This window comes from Chiloscyllium plagiosum, unplaced genomic scaffold, assembly GCF_037043375.1.
Source record: "Chiloscyllium plagiosum isolate Xiang-an unplaced genomic scaffold, Cpla_swu_hap1 HiC_scaffold_10, whole genome shotgun sequence".
Lineage (NCBI taxonomy): Eukaryota > Metazoa > Chordata > Chondrichthyes > Orectolobiformes > Hemiscylliidae > Chiloscyllium > Chiloscyllium plagiosum.
In genome coordinates, this window is record NW_028270148.1 from 60,148,936 (window position 1) to 60,170,857 (window position 21,922).

General features: G+C 41.5%; 1 protein-coding gene across 1 annotated transcript; it reads right to left on the reverse strand.

Annotated features, from left to right (window-relative positions):
* Positions 1-13,291: 13,291 nt before the first annotated feature.
* Positions 13,292-15,782, reverse strand: gpr75 (G protein-coupled receptor 75). The gene has a single exon (XM_043696813.2). It carries the CDS (start codon positions 15,296-15,298, stop codon positions 13,685-13,687), a length of 1,614 nt encoding a protein of 537 aa, XP_043552748.2. The 5' UTR covers positions 15,299-15,782; the 3' UTR covers positions 13,292-13,684.
* Between the last annotated feature and the right edge of the window lie 6,140 nt (positions 15,783-21,922).

Here is a 21,922-nt window from a genome sequence, read left to right on the forward strand (position 1 = left end):
AACAGTCCATCTTCCACAGCTACACTGGCACCACCCCCCACCTTTTCCTCCACTACATTGATGATTGTATTGGCGCTACCTCGTGCTCCCATGAGGAGGTTGAACAGTTCATCCACTTTACTAACACCTTCCACCCCGACCTCAAATTTACCTGGACCGTCTCAGACTCCTCCCTCCCCTTCCTAGACCTCTCCATTTCTATCTCGGGCGATCGACTCAACACAGACATTTACTACAAACTGACCGACTCCCACAGCTACCTAGATTACACCTTCTCCCACCCTGCCCCCTGTAAAAACGCCATCCCACATTCCCAATTTCTTCGCCTCCGCCACATCTGCTCCCAGGAGGACCAATTCCAATACCGAACAACCCAAAAGGCCTCCTTCTTCAAAGACTGCAATTTCCCCTCAGACGTGGTCAACGATGCTCTCCACCGCATCTCCTCCACTTCCCGCACCTCTGCCCTTGAATCCCGCCCCTCCAATCGCCACCAGGACAGAAGGTCCTCACCTTCCACCCCACCAACCTCTGGATACATCGTATCATCCTCCGTCATTTCCGCCACCTCCAAACAGACCCCACCACCAGGGATAATTTTCCCTCCCCTATCAGCGTTCTGGAGAGACCACTCCCTCCGCAACTCCCTCGTCAGGTCCACACCCCCCACCAACCCAACTTCCACACCCGGCACCTTCCCCTGCAACCGCAAGAAGTGCAAAACTTGCGCCCACACCTCCCCCCTCACCTCCCTCCAGGGCCCCAATGGATCCTTCCATATCCATTGCAAATTCACCTGCACTTCCACACACATCATTTACTGCATCCGTTGCACCCGATGTGGTCTCCTCTACATTGGGGAGATAGGCTGCCTACTTGCAGAACGTTTCAGAGAACACTCTGGGACACCCGCACAACCAACCAACCCAACCGCCCCGTGGCTGAACACTTTAACTCCCCCTCCCACTCTACCAAGGACATGCAGGTCCTTGGCCTCTTCCATCGCCAGACCCTGACCACACGACGCCTGGAGGAAGAGCACCTCATCTTCCGCCTAGGAACCCTCCAACCACACGGGATGAATGTAGATTTCTCCAGTTTACTCTTTTCCCCTCCCCCTACCTTATCTAGTCCCAACTCCCGGATTCAGCACCGTCCTCTTGAACTGCAATCTTCTTCCTGATCTCTCCGCCCCCACCCCCTCTCCGGCCTATCACCCGCACCCTCACCTCTTTCCACCTATAATATTCCCAGTGCCCCTCCCCCAAATTTCCTCCCCCCTATCTTTTATCTCAGCCCGCTCGGCACACCAGCCTCATTCCTGAAGAAGGGCTTATGCCCGAAACATCGATCCTCGTGCTCCTAGGATGCTGCCTGGCCTGCTGTGTTTTTCTAGCACCACATTTTTCAAAGCAGGTTCAAACAGAGATTGAATGAATGCTCAAAGGCAACATAATCAAAATGAGTTGCAGTGACTGGTGCCAAACCCAGGTGGTACCAAACGATTATGAATGGAGTATCACAAAGTCAATGCAGTTACAAAGTCTGATTCATATTCCATTCCACATTTGGCAGAGAGTATTGAAAATGGGACAAGTAACCTATATTTCTAAGTTGGACTTACTCAGGGGATACTGGCTGTGATTCCTTTATCTGAAACAGCAAAGACAGTTTTGGCTTTTGTGACTCTAAATGGACTGTATCAGTTTAAAGTGATGCCATTTGGTATTGTTACAACACGGAGTAAACCCTCCTGTTAAATTTAAACCAGCAACACAGAAAAGATTTATCTTATCCCATGCAGTAATCTGTGAAAATTCAAGAGGCCAAGAACTATTTAAAGTAAAAATAACAACTTTATTTCTTAAAGTATAACAGAGAATAATTAACTAACAACTATTTACAATTCCTTCCTCTAACTTATCTTTTACCTTCCCTTCTATAATACTAGTCCGATAACAATCCCAATTAAGATTTACAGTTAAAGTCAAAGTCTAAAACTAGCTAGCAGTCGAATCTTCTCTTTATCTTCGTCGGTAGATTTGCTCCCCAGGTCAGTGTTGAGGCTTTTTTCTGTGCAATCTCCTCTTGACAGGTACCTCTCAGAGAGTTCTGACTAGCAATCTGCAGCTGTTGGTCTGCTGGCAGTTCTCCTCCCAACTGTTCAATTTTCCCCAGTCTTATAACCCAAAGTATCAGATTATATCATTGGCTTTTAAGATTGTCAATATAATCAATTCAAATTTGATTAGAATTTGGTATTTTTCATGGTATAATTTAAACTGATTGGCCAAATTCAAATCTGTTTTGTCGTGTTCAGGCAACTAGCCGCCCCATTAGCTGGAGCACATGTTACATTGCGTCTTATTGAGAACACTTGGTGCTGTCACTGCTAGCTTTCACTCTCTTGAAGGTATAGTACACCCACATTTTCATAACAGAATGAAAAATGCACCAGCCACATTTCAAATATTAACCAATAAAATCATTTCTGGATTGCCCAATTGTGTGGTGTTCATCAACCTCCTGGTGATTTTTAGTTACACATGGAAGGAACATTTGCAGCATCTATCAGAATTATTTGATTGGTTTTGTGATGTGGACTGGGTGATAAACGCAGCTAAGAATGTGTTTGTAAAAGCCCAAGTCATATTCCTGGGCCACGTTTTTGGACATGGATGGATGATCCCTCAGGATGTGAAAACAAAGTTATTGGAATTTTCCATACCTTCGATGAAGACAGGAGTACTACAATTTCTTGAATTGAGTGCTTCTTATTGGATGTTTTCCCAAATTATTACTGTGTGGTTGCTCCACTGACTGTCATATTGCAGGATTACAGAAATTTTCAGTGGAAGGAGGACAGTCAGAGGGCATTTGACAGCCTGAAAGCTGTGTTAATGACTGCCCCAGTGTTAGCCGCACCTAAATTACACAAAGCCATTCAAGGTGGCTTTCGATGCAAGTGATGTGTGTGTCAGTGCTGTAGTCTTACAAGAAGAAATTAAAAGATAGAAAGGGTATTTTTCCAGAAAATTGAATGATCATCTGCAGAAATATTCCATAACTGAGAGGAAAACCTTGAGCTTGGTGTTGGCGGTACAATTTTTCAATGTTTATATTCCCAGTAATCTGTCTTAGACAATTCTATATATTGATTCTAACACATTGAAGCTTTTGGAGAAATATGAAGACAAAAAATCCAAACTGTTTAGATGGACCTTATTATTGCAGCCATTCAATTTGAAAATTATACATGTGGCGGGATGAGAGAATGTAATTGCCAATCCATTGTAGCAACTTTGATGAAGAAAGATGGAGGTGTTGAGTGGTAGGAATAAGCGGACTGAAATAGACTGCAGTAAGTGAATGCTTAGAGTCAATGTAATGTATAAGTATTGTAGTGTACTGATAGGGTAAGACTAGTGGTTTTTAAAAATGAAGCCATCTTTGTATGTTAATGGTTCATTTCTAAAATAAAGGAGGGGGTTGTATTGATACTGCAACTTTAAGAGGTATCTTTTGTCCTTTTATTTGTAAAGACGGGTTTTAAGACAGATGTCAACGTATCTACTTCGAAAGCCAGTAAACAGCCTGTGAGGCCTTGGGGATATTTTAAAGTTGGAACAATCACAGTAGATGGGTGTGGCCAGCTCTCACAGACCAGGATTTGTAGGTTTGTTTTAGTTTTTCGGTTTAGCTTTAAGCAGTTGCTCTTGGAATTTCAACAGGGCAGAACATGTTGGAGTTTTGAAGAAATAGAAGCTAACTTTTCTCTCTCTCAGTTACAGCTGGAATTTCTATCTCAGACAAATCTATTTTCTGAATTTGCCTTTCTGCCAAGGGCTGTTACTACATTGGAACAGTAAATTACTAATTGTTACTGTATCTATTATTCTGTTAAGATATCAAATAGAGTTAAGTTACTCTAAGTTCTTTTCTCTTTTGTTGTATTTTAACTGTAGTGTTTAAAGAAATTGTGTTTTGTTTAACGTCGAGTAGTTTGACCATCAAACCGAATCTGGAACACTGCACGTTACATTTCCCTTTAAAATAAGAAAAAGTTAGAATCGAGGCTATCTTCTAAAAGTATTTTTGAGGGGGTCTGGTCTGGTCTGTAATACATCCAAACAACCAAATCGTCAATCTTCCTTCAATAACACTTTCCAAACAAATACTTTCTACCTCCAGGATGAACAAGGACAGCAGATACAGAACACCACTCACCTTCAAGATCCCCTCCAAGTTGAACATCATTCTGACCTGAATGTACATGCAGTTCTTTCACTGTCACCAGGTCAAAACCCTGGCAATTGCTTCCTTACAGCTTTGCAGGTATATCTACATCACATGGGCAGCAGTGTTTCAAGAAAATGATTCACCATTTTCTCAAGAGCAGTTAGAAATGGACAACAAATGCTTGCAAATGATGCCCGCATCCCATGAAAAAATACGAGATGAAAGATAACAGTGAAATAAAGGAAATACTATATTAGTTCAAAGAATAATGTCGATCTAGGGGCATAGGGGTGATGTAACGAATAGCAAACCAAGACAAAAATAGACTTTCAGAAAGGCATACAAAAGAACGTGTGAGGTTTATCAAGGTTAACATGCAATTTTGCAACTAAAAACAATTTGCAATCAATGTGAGCCCTAAAATTGGATGAGTATTATTACGACTATAAATAAGAAAATGGCAGATCTGTTAAAAATTAGATAATTTTTCTCAGTTTTGAAAACTCTGTTTATAGCATGTGAATAAGCCTTCGTCTATCTAATACAAGAACACAAGAAATAGCAGCAGATGTAAATCATACAATCCATTGAGCCTGCACTGCCATTCAATATGATCTCGGTTGATTGAAGATTTCCCCTTGACTGCTCATCTCTCAAATCCCTTGAATTCACGAATGATGAAATTCTGTCCATATTGCTGTTAAATGTATTGTATGATTGAACAGCTGAAATGCTCTGGGGTAAAGAATTCCAAAGATACACAACACTTTGAGTGAAGTCATCTCTGACCTAAAAGGTAGGCCCCTTATCCTAAGATTTTACCTGTGTTTTGGATTCCCTGACCAGTAGACACAGCCTCTCAGCATCAACCATTTCAAGTCCCTTCAGGTTCTTGGTTGTTTCAAAAAGAATGCCCCTCAGTCATCTAAACTCGAAAGAACAGAGACCCAATTTAGCTGGCCCTTCATCACGGAACCACTCTCTCTCACCTTTGGTGCCAATCTCTTGGAACCTTTGTTGTTCTGCTTTCAAAGCAAGTATTGTCTTCTTTAAATATGGAGACCAAAACTGCATACATTATTCCAAGCGAGGCCCCACCAAAATCCTGTACAGTCGTAACATGACTTCTTGTACCCCAATCCCTTGTATAAATGCCAATATGCAATTTACTTTTCTAGTTGCTTGCTGTATCTAGGTGCTAAGGTCCTGCGTTTCTTTTGCAAGTACATACAGGTCTGTCTGCAGATCAACAATTATATTTTCTGAACTTTAAAAAAAGTTACTGTTTCCCATTCCTACCACCAAACTAAATAATCACATGCTTGGCCACATTGTACTCCAGGTGCCATTTTGTTGCCCACTCACTTATTCTGTCCATATCTCCCTGTTCTCTTTCTGTGCCCTTCTCATAACTTAGATTTCTGCCTGGCTTTGTATCATCACCAAACATAGACAAAGTACTTCATCTCTTCATCTTACTCATTAATATACTATAAATAGCTGAGTTTCCAGCACTGATTCTTGAAGAACAAGTCCATGTCTGCCAATTTGAAACACCCATTTCTATCTACTCTTTGCATCTGAATCCCTGAAAAATGTTAATGCATTACCCAACTCCATGGGACTCTTACCTTTTCAAGTCTACCCTGCATATTAGTAGTGTTAGGTGTAGCACCTTATCAAAACCTTTCTGGAAATCCACATATACCTTTATCTACTCTACTATATAAATCTTCTAAACTCTAATGAATTTGTCAAAATGGATATCCCTTCCCAAAAATCATGTTGATTAGTTCGAATTAAGTTGTGTTTTCTTGCACTGTAAGAACTTCCTTAATAAAAGATTCCAGCCATTTCTCAACAATTGCTGTTAGGTTAACTGGCCTTTAGTTTGCTTTGGATTTGTCAGATTTTAGTTCTGTAAGGTTTTTGAATACTCCCGTGCTGATAGAGTCATAGAGTCATAGAAATGTACAGCAGGGGAACAGACCCTACGGTCCAACCTATTCACGCCAACCAGATATCCCAACCCAATCTGGTCCCACCTGCCAGCACACGGCCCATATCCCTCCAAACTCTTCCTTTTCATAAACACATCCAAATGCCTCTTCAATGTTGCAATTGTACCAGCCTTTACCACATCCTGTGGCAGCTCATTCCATACATGTATCACCCTCTGCATGAAAACGTTACCCCTTAGGTCTCTTTTATATCTTTCCCCTCTCATCCTAAACCTATGCCCTCTAGTTCTGGACTCCCCGACTCCAGGGAAAAGACTTTGCCTATTTATCTCATCCATGCCCATCATAACTTTTTAAACCTCTATAAGGTCACCCCCTCAGCCTCCGACGCTCCAGGAAAAACAGCTCCAGCCTGTTCAGCCTCTCCCTGTAGCTCATATCCTCCAACCCTGGCAACATCCTTGTAAATCTTTTCTGAACCCTTTCAAGTTTCACAACATCTTTCCAATAGGAAGGAGACCAGAATTGCACGCAATATTCCAACAGTGGCCTAACCAATGTCCTGTACAGCCACAACATGACGTCCCGACTCCTGTACTCAATAAAGGAAAGCATACCAAACACCTTCTTCACTTTGCTATCTACCTGCGACTCCACTTGCAAGGAGCTATGAACCTGCACTCCAAGGTCTCTTTGTTCAACAACACTCCCTAGAACCTTACCATTAAGTGTATAAATCCTGCTAAGATTTGCTTTCCCAAAATGCAGCACCTCACATTTATTTGAATTAAACTCCATCTGCCACTTCTCAGCCCACTGGCCCATCTGGTCCAGATCCTGTTGTAATCTGAGGTAACCCTCTTTGCTGTCCACTACACCTCCAATTTTGGTGTCATCTGCAAACTTACTAACTGTGCCTCTTATGCTCGCATCCGAATCGTTTATGTAAATGATAAAAAGTAGAGGACCCAGCACCGATCCTTGTGGCAGTCCACTGGTCACAGGTCTCCAGTCTGAAAAACAACCCTCCATCATGACCCTCTGTCTTCTACGTTTGAGCCAGTTCTGTATTCAAATGGCTAGTTCTCACTTTATTCCATGAGATCTAACCTTGCTAATCAATCTCCCATGGGGAACCTTGTCGAACGCCTTACTGAAGTCCATATAGATCACATCTACTGCTCTGCCCTCATCAATCTTCTTTGTTACTTCTTCAAAAAACTCAATCAAGTTTGTGAGACATGATTTCCCATGCACAAAGCCATGTTGACTATCCCGAATCAGTCCTTGCCTTTCCAAATACATGTACATCCTGTCCCTCAGGATTCTCTCCAACAACATGCCCACCACTGAGGGCAGGCTCACCGGTCTATAGTTCCCTGGCTTGTCTTTACCGCCCTTCTTAAACAGTGGCACCACGTTAGCCAACCCCCAGTCTTCCAGCACCTCACCTGTGACTATCGATGATACAAATATCTCAGCAAGAGGCCCAGCAATCAATTCTCTAGCTTCCCACAGAGTTCTCAGGTAAACCTGATCAGGTCCTGGGGATTTATCCACCTTTAACCGTTTCAAGACATCCAGTACTTCCTCCTCTGTAATCTGAATATTTTGCAAGATGTCACCATCTATTTCCCTACAGTCTATATCTTCCATATCCTTTTCCACAGTAAATACTGATGCAAAATATTCATTTAGTATCTAACCCATTTTCTGTGGCTCCACACAAAGGCTGCCGTGCTGATCTTTGAGGGGCCCTGTTCTCTCCCTAGTTTCCCTTTTGTCCTTAATATATTTATAACAACCCTTTGGATTCTCCTTAATTCTATTTGCCAAAGCTATCTCATGTCCCCTTTTTGCCCTCCTGATTTCCCTTTTTAGTATACTCCTACTTCCTTTATACTCTTCTAAGGATTCACTCGATCTATCCTGTCGATATCTTACATATGCTTCCTTCTTTTTCTTAACCAAACCCTCAATTTCTTTAGTCACCCAACATTCCCTATGCCTACCAGCCTTCCCTTTCACCCTGACAGGAATATACTTTCTCTGGATTCTTGTTATCTCATTTCTGAAGGCTTCCCATTTTCCAGCTGTCCCTTTACCTGCAAACACCTGCCTCCAATCAGCTTTTGAAAGTTCTTGTCTAATATCGTCAAAATTGGCCTTTCTCCAATTTAGAACTTCAACTTTTCGATCTGGTCTACCCTTTTCCATCAATATTTTAAATCTAATAGAATTATGGTCGCTGGCCCCAAAGTGCTCCCCCACTGATACCTCAGTTACCTGCTCTGTCTTATTTCCCAAGAGTAGGTCAAGTTTTGCACCTTCTCTAGTAGGTACAATTGTCTTGTACACACATAAGAAACTCCTCTCCATCTAAACCTTTAACACTATGGCAGTCCCAGTCGATGCTTGGAAAGTTAAAATCCTCTACCATAACCACCCTATTCTTACAGATAGCTGAGATCTCCTTACAAGTTTGTTTCTCAATTTCCTTCTGACTATTAGGGGGTCTATAATACAATCCCAATAAGGTGATCATCCCTTTCTTATTTCTCAGTTCCACCCAAATAACTTCCCTGGATGTATTTCTAGGAATATCCTCCCTCAGTACAGCTATAATGCTGCCCCTTATCAAAACTTCCACTCCCCTCCTCTCTTGCCTCCCTTTCTATCCTTCCTGTAGCATTTGTATCCTGGAATATTACGCTGTCAGTCCTGCCCATTGCTATGTCATCCCAGTCCCATGTTCCTAACCATGCCCTGAGTTCATCTGCCTTCCCTGTTAGGCCCCTTGCTTTGAAATAAATGCAGTTTAATTTATTAGTCCTACCTTGTCCCTGCCCTGACAGCTTGACTCATTTCTGTTCTCAACTGTACCAGTCTCAGATTGATCTCTTTCCTCACTATCTCCCTGGGTCCCAACCCCCCCACCGCCACCTCCCCCACCCCCATAGCAAATTGTAGCAAATTTCCCTGCCAGTATATTAGTCCCCTTCCAATTTAGGTGCAATCCGTCCTTCTTGTACAGGTCACTTCTACCCCAAAAGCGATTCCAATCATCCAAAAGTGTGAATCCTTCCCCCATACACCAGCTCCTCAGCCATGCATTCATCTGCTCTATCCTCCTATTCCTGCCCTCACTAACCCGTAGCACTGGGAGCAATCCAGATATTACTACCCTTGAGGACCTCCTTTTTAAATTTCTGCCTAACTCTCGGTAATCTCCCTTCGGAATCTCAACCTTTTCCCTTCCTATATCGTTGGTTCCAATGTGGACAATGATCTCTTGCTGGCCTCTCTCCCCCGGGAGAACATTCTGCACCCTGCCTGAGACATCCTTGATCCTGGCACCAGGGAAACAACACACCATTCTGCTTTTTCTCTGCTGGCCACAGAAACGTCTGTCTGTACCTCTGACTATAGAATCCCCTAACACAATTGATTTCTTGGAAGCCTACGTACTCCTCATTGCATTAGAGCCAATCTCTATACCAGAAACTTGGTTGTTCGTGCTACATTCCCCTGAGAATCCATCACCCCCTACATTTTCCAAAACAGCGTACCTGTTACCTCAGTTTCCTCATTTCCTCTATTTCTGGTCTACTACGAAGATGATCATAAACTATTTGTTCAATATTGTGGACAGTTATTCATTCTCCATGACAATTTCTCCTGTCCATGCTTCTAAAGCAGCTGCTTTCTCTCTTTTTATATACTTATAAAAGCTTTTATAGCTATTCTTCTATATTCCTGGGTAATTTGCAATCATGCTTTTCTTCCCCTTACCAACCTTTTGCTGGTCATTATTTGCTTTCTAAAACATTCTCAATCCTCAGACTTGACATTATTCTTTTGCAACATTCCTCAGCCTCTTCTTTTAATTTAATGCTATCTTTAAATTTCTGAGTGAGAAATTAATGGGTTTTTTTTTGCTGACGTATTGTCTCTAAGAATTTATTTATGGTGACCATCTTGAATTGTTTCCCTCTGTTTATTTGCTGCCATACTTCTACCATTAGAACTTATTCATGTTTGTGCTCCACATAGGCCCCTTCCACCAATGCACCCCTACTCCTTCATCCAAGCCCATCAACACATCCTATTCCATTCTCCCTATTGTATTTATCCCAGCACGTAAGGACTCTCCTAATTACCTCCTTATAATAGTGAGTTCCATCCTTCCAATCACTCTTGCCAAAGAGCTGTTTGCAGAATATCCTATTTGATGTATTCAAAACAATTTTGTATATATGGTCCTGGGTTCTAGTCTCACCCTTATCCTACAAAATCAATTTATAAACTTCAAAAATTTATATCCAGTCTTTTTTCCAGAGAAGAAAACCCACTGTCCAATTTTGCCTGATGGGCCTGGTTCTCGTATCATTTTTGTAGAACGTTTTTGCATCTTTGAGCGTTTGTATCATGTTTTTCATAATATGAAGACCAGAACTGTTCATAATACAGAAACTACTCTTAATATTAGAGCTGCATTCATGAAAAATGTATCATTTAAATTAATCAGAGTTTTCCATTACGAAGTAAATCTGCAGTTAGGATCAGTGGGATCTTTCACATAAAAAAGTAATTAGAAGATTGTGCCTGTAATTTGGAATACTTTACAAAATTTTTCTATTTATAAATGAAATAACTTGAAATAAATTTTTCTATTTATAAATGAAATAACTTGAAATAAATTTTAAAATATAAAATAAATATGCTCATTCTTCATACCTCCAGCTCACCGCCCCCCTTTCTGTTCCCCCAGGTTGTTGGTTCATTGGCTTGTTGCTATGCCAGCTCCCCCACCCTCCAGCTTGCCATCTGTCACATGCTCAAACTCTCTGTCTCAGCCTTGACCTTGTAGCTCTCCGTCTTTACTAATTGTGTTCACCAAACTTTTCTTCACGTTGATCATCCCTCTTCTAAACTTCCCTTTTTCCATCTTGGGGAAAAAAATTAAGGGTGTTGGGGAGAAGGGTCAGATAGAGGGTAGGCCAGGAAGAGGGAACTTCAGCAGTGAGCAAGACAGTTGTGAATGTGTCATGGTCAGTATATCTTTAAAAGATATGGTCATGATATCATCACTGTATCATAGCATTTGACCATGGAATATAAAGATCAAATGTTCCATTATAAATCAGATCACTTGAAACATGACACACTACTAGAAACATGTTACTTTTTGTCAAGCTTAACATTAACCCAGACATTGATGTGCCTATGGATGTCATGTTTGCATATAATAGCTAGCCGTAATAAACATCTGCTGGAGTCTTCAATACTACGTTATCCATGTCCAGTTACTCATGCAACAGCTGCTGTCTCAAGGATTTCTGCATCAGAGCTTGAAATGTTCTGCACTTTCAGCTGTGATTCCCAACCAGTGTTCCTGTCTCCAGCAGCTCCTCCTAATATACTCCTTATTGTGCCACCCTTTCTGTCTGAGGTGTCTGGATCTAAGGGCATGCAAGGGTCATGTGACAGTGTATCTTCAGATTGTTGGTCCTTCTCTGAAGTCTTCATAGGCACTTCCCTCATCTCTTCTGTCAGGACCAATGATGCATAGATGGTGAAAGTCAGGCATTCATGCTGATTATAGGTTCTATGTCAGTATAATTCAAATCATGACATTTAAAATATTGCTGAGATCAATATGATTGACAGTGAAGTGGAAAGTGTCAGTATGCTAATGCTACAAGCTGGCTGTGATGAGCCTCTCCACTGGCAATGACCTATACACCATGCCAATTTCCAGGGCTTGCTCCTCAATCAAAGTCAATGTGGACTTAGCTGCAGCTTCTCACTTTGATTCTTTGCCTCTCATTGAAGCTGTGAACTTTCCTTCCCAGGAATGAGGAAATGCTGAGTGTTAGGAGTGTAGTAAGTGAGCTAATGCTGAAAATGGAGGGCAATAATTTCAGGAAGGTTACTTTAAGGAATAAGCATGAAAGGGTAACTGAATGAGCTTAAATACGAACATTTACAGATTTGAGTAGAAAGTTGGAGAAAAAGGAATGTGTTTGATAATGAGATGTGCAGGTCAGAGGTGAGCTGTGCAGGAGACTGCTAGGGAGAATGATGGCTGCTCGGGCGGGAGAGTGATGGCTGCTCAGGCGGGAGAGTGATGGCTGCTCAGGCGGGAGTTGCAGGACTCACCTCACCAGACCTATCGAGATAATTAAACCATTTCTGCCCCAAGATCCAGGTCAGGATATCATACTCCAGCTGCTGTTCACCTCTGCAGCTATGTCTGCTTGAGCAAGCCTGGCTGGCTTCATCCTGCAATCCTCAGGGAAGACAACTTCACTTGGTGCCCTCACTTCATCAATTTATCACCTGTGAATCAATTTGAGGGGGGGGGGATTTATAGCTTTTCCATGATTTTCATCAACTCTGTAGGTCTACCTTCCTTCACACTCTTATCAAATAAGCATTTGAATTAATAGCAGGAATAAGTGATTTGGCTGTTTAGCCTGCCCTGTCATTCAACAAGATCATGGCTGCTTTGATTGTAAGCTCAGTTCTATATTCCTGCCTACCTCCTGGTAGCTATTGACTTCCTTGTTCATCAAGAATCTATCTACCATGTATACTATAATCATTACATTGACAGGCACAACTAATACCATTGACAGTACTGCTGGTTCCCTTTAAATGAAGATTCTTCGTCATTTGGTTAGCAATAAAGTCCATCCCCGGAGTGGTCAGAAAAGCAAGTGAAATCACTCTGAGAAAAATCAACTGCGAGGCACACAAAAGCAATGTCTTTTTTATGGGCTTTTGTGGTGCACTGGTAGTATCATTCTTTCATCGTGTTCCTGATCTGCAGGTACTAAGTTCACAAGATTCTGCTCAGTGTCCTAGGCTGATGACCCAACAATCACTAATTCATTCTGACAATCAGTTATCAATCTGAATCATTAACTCATTTTCTCTCTCCCTAGATGCTTCTAAACTCATTGAGTGTTCCCAGCATTTTCTATTTATATTTCAGCTTTAGAGCATCTGCAGCATTTGCTTTTCAAAGAAAATATGCTGACTGCTACTTATGCAACTTTGTTTTACTCTCAGTAAATGAAAATAACTGAAGCCACAGAATTTTATTGATGAAATAAGTTGACATGATTAGAACTGAGCTGCATTTCCGAAAGGTAGTGCAACTACAAAAGCCAGACTCAGTTTGTTGTCTGTTACAGCAGAGATTGTCATTGTTGAGACCTGTCAGTCCTTACTTTTCACAACATACATAACATTCCTGCATTGAGATTTATTAAAATCAAGCATTTCAGTTTAGCTAAAATGTTGTGTAAATATATATTTTTGATATGCTCATGCAAAGTTCATGCCTTTCTAATGTTCCATCAATGTATTTTGATGGTTATATGGCATTCATGTAAGTAAAGAACACAAGAGCTGATACCCTTTGTACAGTCACGATAAACTTCTCAGCTCCATCATTATACAATTATAGCATGTTGCTAAATTGATGGGACTGGTATTTGCTTTTTGGAAGTATCATCCTCCTGCACAAAATCTGGTATTTTTGCCATATGGTGATGAATGGCAATGTGTGAATTTGCAAATTCACAGGTAGAGTTTACCGGCTGCAAACTGTTCGGGGTGCTCACTTCCTGGGAAGGACTGCTGTTATAAATGCTATAGTAAGGCTCAGTCCATGTGTTGATAGGCGTTGAGTTATTCCGTTCATAATGCTGCTGGCCAATTGACAAATTGGGACTTAACACACTGTCTCTTGAGTGACTGGGGCCACAAGCCTGGTCCACCAACCTTCTCTGTGGCTTAGATGACAACATACAAGCTGAATTTGTTTCATGATGAGATGATTTGTTTCTGTTCATATCCAGGCTCCCTTTGCCCACTGCTTGTAACCGAGTCTTATGCTTGCAACGCATGCAGCCCAGGGTCACATGCTGTGTATACCAAAGAATTCTTTTCCTGAGTCCAGCACTGTTGCGTGAGTATATAAATGGATTTAGTCCCGATTTTAAAAATATTAATGTGAACCCACACAGTTTCAGCTGATTTAAAATAAAACTGCTCCCTGGTGTCAAAACATCTTGCATGAGGGAGATGCCCAAAGGTAGGCAGCAAACGAATACTGACAGTACAATGACAACACATGTCACCACAGCCTTTGAATCTTTTGCCCCAGAAAGGTTCACTGAAGATACAAGTTGCAACCTCTTTGCAGCACTTTGGACATGGGTCAGAGTTTTGCCATAGGCATGCATTTGCACATGCTGGAGTTTGTTGTAATTCTGAATTCGGTAAAGGTGCTGCATACCAGGCTGTAGATCATCAATCCCTGTGCTCATGAGAGCCTTAGGTCTTGATGTATCAACCTTAATGACAGCACATTTCCTCACTCGTGCATTCTTGTTCAGTGCATAGGCTATCATCATATAGGAAACTGCCACAGTGCCTGCACAAAATGTAAAATCAATAACATATAGATATAATATGATTTTATCATCTTCCTTAATGCATCCAAAGAGGGGAACACATACTTTGGATTTCTCTGGATATGTCCTCATGGTAGCCAGGGTAGACAGAGTAAAACTTACTATCCATAGACTGATGCTTAGAATAAGTGAACAGGGCAAATAAGCTGTTGTGTTGGGTTGATGGCCCAACACCATCCGCAGGCGATGGAGTGCTATTACTGCCACAGATTTGAGGGACATTATTACGAATCCAGCACTAGTGAGGTGAAAAGTGAAGCAGAAAGCTTCAGAGACGCTGTTGTCTGAATCAAAAATTAAAATGAAAGCAAACATGGGTGTTGTAACACAACAGATGAATAGGTCACAAAAGGAAAGGTTTAGGACCATAAAGTCAAAGTTAGTCCGGAATTTCCTAAATGCTGGATCAAAGAATGACAAGAAGACAATCAGGTTGCCGTACGTTCCCAAACAGAATACAAGTACCAACAGCAGTGTGCATGTGACAAGAGTAGTGGTGTGAATGAGCTCCTGGAGATGTGCCACTGTTGTGTTCACAGCAAACGACACAGATGAGGTGTTGATGGCATTTGGAAAATTCTGGTCTAATGAAGACAAGGTCAAATTCATCTTTCAAAATGTATATTTGGAAAACCTGCTTGGAAAGTGTGAATAGGCAGGTGCCTGTTGAATATTGTTTGCCTTCCTTATGACACCTACATACAATCACAGGCTGTAGGCTAGAAGTAGAGAAGCCATGTACTGGAATGTGCAATTATTCTGGACATAACAGGAAGACCTGGTTCCCCGTTCCTTACCAAGGTTCCTTCCTGGGTTCCCATTCTGTGACCGCCTACAGCCCTTTGAACGGCTGTAGTGCCAATCAACGGAGTCAAATACAAGTGAGATACCAGGAGTTGAAAATGCTGCACAAAATGTGTACTTTATGGTGAAACACCCTCGGAATATTTGAGTCTCTCCGATAGAAACGTGTGGCCGGTTGAAGGGCAGGTTTTTGTACAGTAGGATCCCACAGTGAGAGCCGGCTTCCGTCAGGAAGAGGTTTTTCTAGGACCACCTTCTCCACTCTGATCTCCAGCATCTGCAATCCTCACTTCCCTCCCATCAGGAAGAGCCCAGTCACGGCGTCCTTACCTTGCGGCAAACCTCTGGGCGGGATGCTCGGCCTCAGTCTCCGGGAATGAAAACAGATCAGAGAGGGCCGACTGTAAACAGCTGGGCGAATCCCGACATCCCCCTTTATCAAAGTGTAACTCCCCAAAGCTCGTCCTGGGGCCGCGGTAATTCCTGCTCCATCTGCCCAGCCTGGTCCCAGCGCAGAGACACCGGGAGGGCGGACCTCCACCCCACCCCCCCCCCCCCCCCCGGCCTGCCTGCCGCTGGGGTGGGGATGATCAGCCTGGTCTGAGACGGAGGGATGGGGTAACCGCTCTGTCCCTGCTCCGCACTGCAGCAAGCTCCAGCCCCTGCTCCTGCTGCAGTCCGCAGTCACTGCACAGCAAAGCGGCCTTGACCCTGCTCCCTCCCGCGTTAATATTCACATCGCCTGCAGCAGTAAGTGCACCGACCGAGGCACCAGTTCGGAGCCGGAGGCAAGGGTTAATCCTTGATATCCCAAACTGCATTAAACCGGCTGGCCAAAAGTACATCCAGCAGAAGGGTCCAGGGGACCGGAAGCGTTAACTCTGATATCTCTCCACAGATGCTACCAGACCGGCTGAGTGATTTTTTTTCAGCAAGTTGTGTTTTTTTTTGTCTTTATTTGTGACACAACACTTGGGCATTAGGCGTTAAGAACAGGGCTTGTAAGTGTACTAAAAATGAAGCAAGAGTTAAATAAGTCCAATTTAATTAAATTAAGTCACACCTCAAATTATAAATTCTGAATGATTCATTTCAGCAATGTTATTTCTACTGACATTAAACCTAATGTTTCTAAACTATAAAAATGGAAAGTCTTATGCTCAGAGCAAGTATTTGATAATAAATCCAGAGACCACAGTAAATGCTTATTCTCCCAATTACATTAGGAATCAATATCCAGTACTTTGTTGGAATAAGAGTCTATATAACTGATGTGGACTAGAGGTAAATCATCCAGGAGAAAAGCTGCTCATGAGACACAAAACTGGTGGTGGTTTAACCGGAGGGTCACCACATCTCAGGCAAGGGGAGAGTTCAACGAGGAGAATCCTTCATGGTAACCTCAGCCGGTGCAGGAACTGAACCCATGCTGTTGGAATCATTCTGCATCACCAACCAGCCATTCAGACAACTTAGCAATTTCTATGACACACATTTTCTGTTTCCTGATAGCAACTGAAATTTTATGACAAGTCAAGGGATCAAGATGACAAGAAGGGCATGTAGCAATAATGATGCCAGTAGTAAGCAGGGTAACTAGTCAGAGAAACGTAAATTACGGAAACTGACTTCAGTCCAACTTATCCATGCTGACCGATATAGAGTCAAGACCGGCATGTAGTAATAATGATGCCAGTAAGCAGGGTAACTAGTCCATGCTGACCACATACCCCAACCCAATCTAGTTCCCACCTGCCAGCACTCGGCCCATATCCCTCCAAACCCTTCCTATTCATAAACCCATCTGGACGCCTTTTAAAAGTTACAATTGTACTAGCCTCCACCATTTCCTCTGGCAGCTCATTCCATACACATACCATCCTTCGCCCCTTAGGTCTCTTATATCTTTCCCCTCTCACCTTAAATTATGATCTCTAGTTCTGGACTCCCTGACCCCAGTGAAAAGACTTTGCCAATTTACCCTATCCATTTCCCTCATAATTTTGTAAACCTCTAGAAGGTCACCGCTCAGCCTCCGACACTCCAGGGAAAACAGTCCCAAGCCTGTTCAGCCTCTCCCTATAGCTCGTATCCTCCAACCCTGGCAACATCCTTGTAAATCTTTTCTGAACCCATTCAAGTTTCACAACATTGTTCCGATAGGAAGGAGACCAGAATTGCATGCAATATTCCAACAGTGGCCTAACCAATGTCCTGTACAGCTGCACCATGACCTCCCAACTCCTGTACTCAATACTCTGACCAATAAAGGAAAGCATACCAAATGCCTTCTTCACTATCCTATCTACCACTTTCAAGGAGCTATGAACCTGCACTCCAAAGTCTCTTTGTTCAGCAACACTCCCTACGACCTTACCATTAAGTGTATAAGTCCTGCTAAGATTTGCTTTCCCAAAATGCAGCACCTTGCATTTATCTGAATTTAACTCCATCTGCCACTTCTCAACCCATTGGCCCATCTGGTCAAGATCCTGTTGTAATCTGAGGTAACCCTCTTCGCTATCCACTACACCTCCAATTTTGGTGTCATCTGCAAACTTACTAACTGTACCTCCTATGCTCGCATCCAAATCATTTATATAAGTGATGAAAAGTAGTGGACCCATCTAAATAAATCTAGTCCCATTTGCCAGTACTTTACCCATATATCTTTAAACCCTTCCAACTCATACACCCATCCTGATGCCTTTTAAATGTTGTAATTGTACCTGCCTCCACCACTTCCTCTGGCAGCTCATTCCATACACGCACCACCTTCTGCATGGAAAAGTTGCCCCGTCGGTCCCTTTAAATCTTTTCCCCCCTCACCCTAAACTCTTTAGTTTTGGATTCCCCCCTCCCCCCGTCACAGGGAAAAGACCTTGTCTATTTACCCTATCCATGCCCCTCATGATTTTATAAATCTCCATAAGGTCACCCCTCAGACTCTGACACTCCAGGGAATTAGCCCCAGCCTATTCAGCCTCTCCTCATTTGAAGCATTCTCACAGACAGCAAACAAGGAAGTTCATATAGCACTTAATCTCTTTTAAATTTAAATTAAATGTAAATTGGAAATATAAAGAGTAATTGTGGAGAAATGTGTAGAATCATACTCTGGGTGCCAGCTAAATCTGTCCTAACAACCGAGCGTGGAATTTGCTAATGATAAGTGTGAAAATATAAATACTGAGGTAATGAATATGACAGTAGAAAGTTCCTTTAGTAATGGACTGTATGAAAGAAATCATGTAAGAGGTGAAATGGTTCATAAAATTGCAAATTAACGTTCACCCTGGCCTAAGGAGTCCATACAAATATCTCACTGCAAATGGTACTGTCCATGTAGAATCATAGAATTTTACCAAAGTTTATTCGACCCATCATGTCTGTATCAGCTCCTGAAAAATTCCTAATTCTGTTCTCCAGCCCTTTTAATCAATCAATCACTTTCAAATATATATCCAGCTCTTTTGGAACCTTCTATGGTATTTGCCTTCATCACTCTCCCAGGCAGCGCATTCCAAATCCTAACAACTCAGTAAGAAAGTTTCTCATCTTCTGTCTCACAGTCTTGCTGACAATCTTGAAATTATAACTATTAGTCTTTCCAACTAGTGAAAGAAAACAAAAATCCTTTACCCTGTCAAAACTGATCATTATTTTGAACACCTCAATTAGGTCACGTCTTAATCCTCTCTGCTTCAAGGAGAGTAAACCCAATTTCTCTGATCTTTCCTCGTATCTAAAATCCTTCATTCCAGGAATCATTCTAGTAAATCTGCTTTGCACTCTCTCCAGGACATTTAACATCTTCCCTGAAATAGGTGCCCATACTGAAAACAACACTCCAAATATGGTCTGACCAATGATCGGCAGAGATGTAGCATAAACTGCTTTGCGTTTATACTCTACCTATTAATCCAAGGATCCTATTGGCCTTCTTAACTGTTTCAACTTGCCCAGTCACCTTCAAAGGGTTATGCACTTGACACAGAGTCTCTCTTCACCTGAATGCCCCTCAAATGTTGTACCATTGAGCCTGTCCTGTCCCTCCATGTTTCTTCTACCAAAATGCATTACCTCACATTTCTGTGCAATGAAATTCATCTGTAAAGTGTCTGCCTATTTGGCCAACTTGTCAATGTCGCTCTGAAGTCATTCAGTATCACCATCACAATTCACTATCCACAAATTTTCTTTTGCATTTTTCTCAAAAGTTCCTTTGGAGCTAAGTAATTGCCCCTGTTTTGGGAAACAATTAGTTCCTATTTTCAGAGCACTTAAATGTTCTGCATGCACGGAGCAGGGCATTCATGAACAAGGGAGAAGTTTTAGGAATTACAAACAAACTCGAAGGTAAACGAATAAAAGGCAAACAAAGTGTTGGGTAGCTGAAAAGAATTGTATGTACTGGATATGCCAAGATACCAGAAAACAGCCAGCCAAATTGTAATGCAGCAAAAGCACTCCCTGATGGGTCAGACAAAGCTAAACCCTGACCAGGTTCAGGATTTTGAAGGAAGATTCAGTGACCAAGAGTTTAGACTAGAGTTTATTACTCAGGAAAAGTGATCGTAAAAATCATCATAGGTTCTTTAGGAACGTACTCCTGGAATATAAGTCAAATGTTATAAAAGCTGCATCTCTGCAGGATGAAAATTTAAAAGGCAAGTACTTTTGAAACCCACTACAGAAATGGACAATATTGAAGCGAGGCTGTGGAAATTAAACAAATGCGCTTCTGGTTTGAATGAAGTGGTAAGGGTTGGGCATTTCTCAGGTGCCTCTTGCTGAAAACAGATAACATCTGGCTTACAACAAACTCAGCAATCTTGTGGTCTCTTAAAAAATACCTAACTTTATACTACACATAGATGATTTTCTGTGTTTAAATTCCATAGGATTGCCCTAGTGTAATAAATAAAAAGGAAATTTAAGATTGAAAGTCAGGCTATGGGTGTCTTTAAATGGATAGGATTAGACAAAAAGTAGAATAAATCAGGAATGAATTTGGATCAGTAGTCGTACTTAGAAAGTACTAAAATGCATCTCGGCAAATCTGACAAGATCCTCAAAGAATGAATTCTTGCATCCTGGGAAGAAACAGACCTACTAAGTCTAAGATGGTTAAACTGGTTGCACACACAGACTAGACTTGCTGCTGGGTATGATATATTGGAACTGAACACTCTGGTGGAACTTGCTACTGTTAATGAAGTCAAGAGCAAATAAAATGTTGAAGAAATGGAGTTCAGAAAAATACAAACTCCAATTGTCCAGTCTTGGGTGACCCAGAAAATATAAAGCGACTACTTTTTAAGTGATATTACACATTCCAATGGTGCAGATGGCTGTTCTGAGTATGGTAGGTTGTTACATATTCCTGGAGGAAAAGAATAGTAAATGTGATCCAATGACTTAGTAAATCAGGAAAATAACAATGATAGATAAAGTACCTTAGTGTTGAATCCTTGGCATTTTTAGAGGCGACAGATACAGTGGGTATTTTTATCCAATATTATAATGGAAATTCTACACAAGGAGTAATGAGAAAACTTGACGAGAGAATGTTGTTTACATAACTATTCTCTTCAAGTGAAGAAGTGTGTCACTGGGAATCGAGGATTAACTTTGCTAGCATGCAGAAAAAGCAGAAAGAAGTCTCCATAATTAAGGCAGTAGATGCAAATCACCATCTGTCAGACAGAAAAACGGGCTTGCTCAAATAAATTATTAGATATCATTGAAGAGGATGCCTGGTGGTACGAAGAGTTACAAGAACACAAATAAAAATGCTTTTCATTCAGATCATTTTGTGATAAAACATTATAATTTTGTTTGCTTAAAGAAGAGGGAATATGTTTTAAGTTGTAGAATATAAAAATGTACATTTTTCATTCATTTCTGTTCAAAGATTATATATCCTGAAGAGTTTTATTTGATGAGAAGTCAGTTTAATAAGAGTTAGGCTTCTGACTAGGGTTAATTGATTAACTGAGTAAATATAAGGGGAGGGTGGAGAAGACAAAGTGGTATGTGGAATAAGTTTAATAAATAAACTCTATCCACCAGAAAAATGCCTTGAGTTCTCGTCCACCAACAGGTTTAGATCCAAACGAACTTGAGATGCAAAAAAGGAGAAGGATTCCACTCCCCTGTTCAACACAATGTTTTTTAGAACTACAATTAGGATTCAAAGCCTCCAACTTTTGTAACCACAAATGCAGAACACAGTAGTCTCTAAGAATCATCAGTCTGTCTCCCAAAAACATGAGCAAGGGGTATACCAAGTAACGGAGGTTGTCACTACCCTCCAGTAACTTTCTACCTGGTAAAATGAGAATATATTCCAACAACTGAATACGTGATTTTGTTAACATATAGGTACAGATCCATGCATGGAACCAAGAAGGTGAAATAAATCTG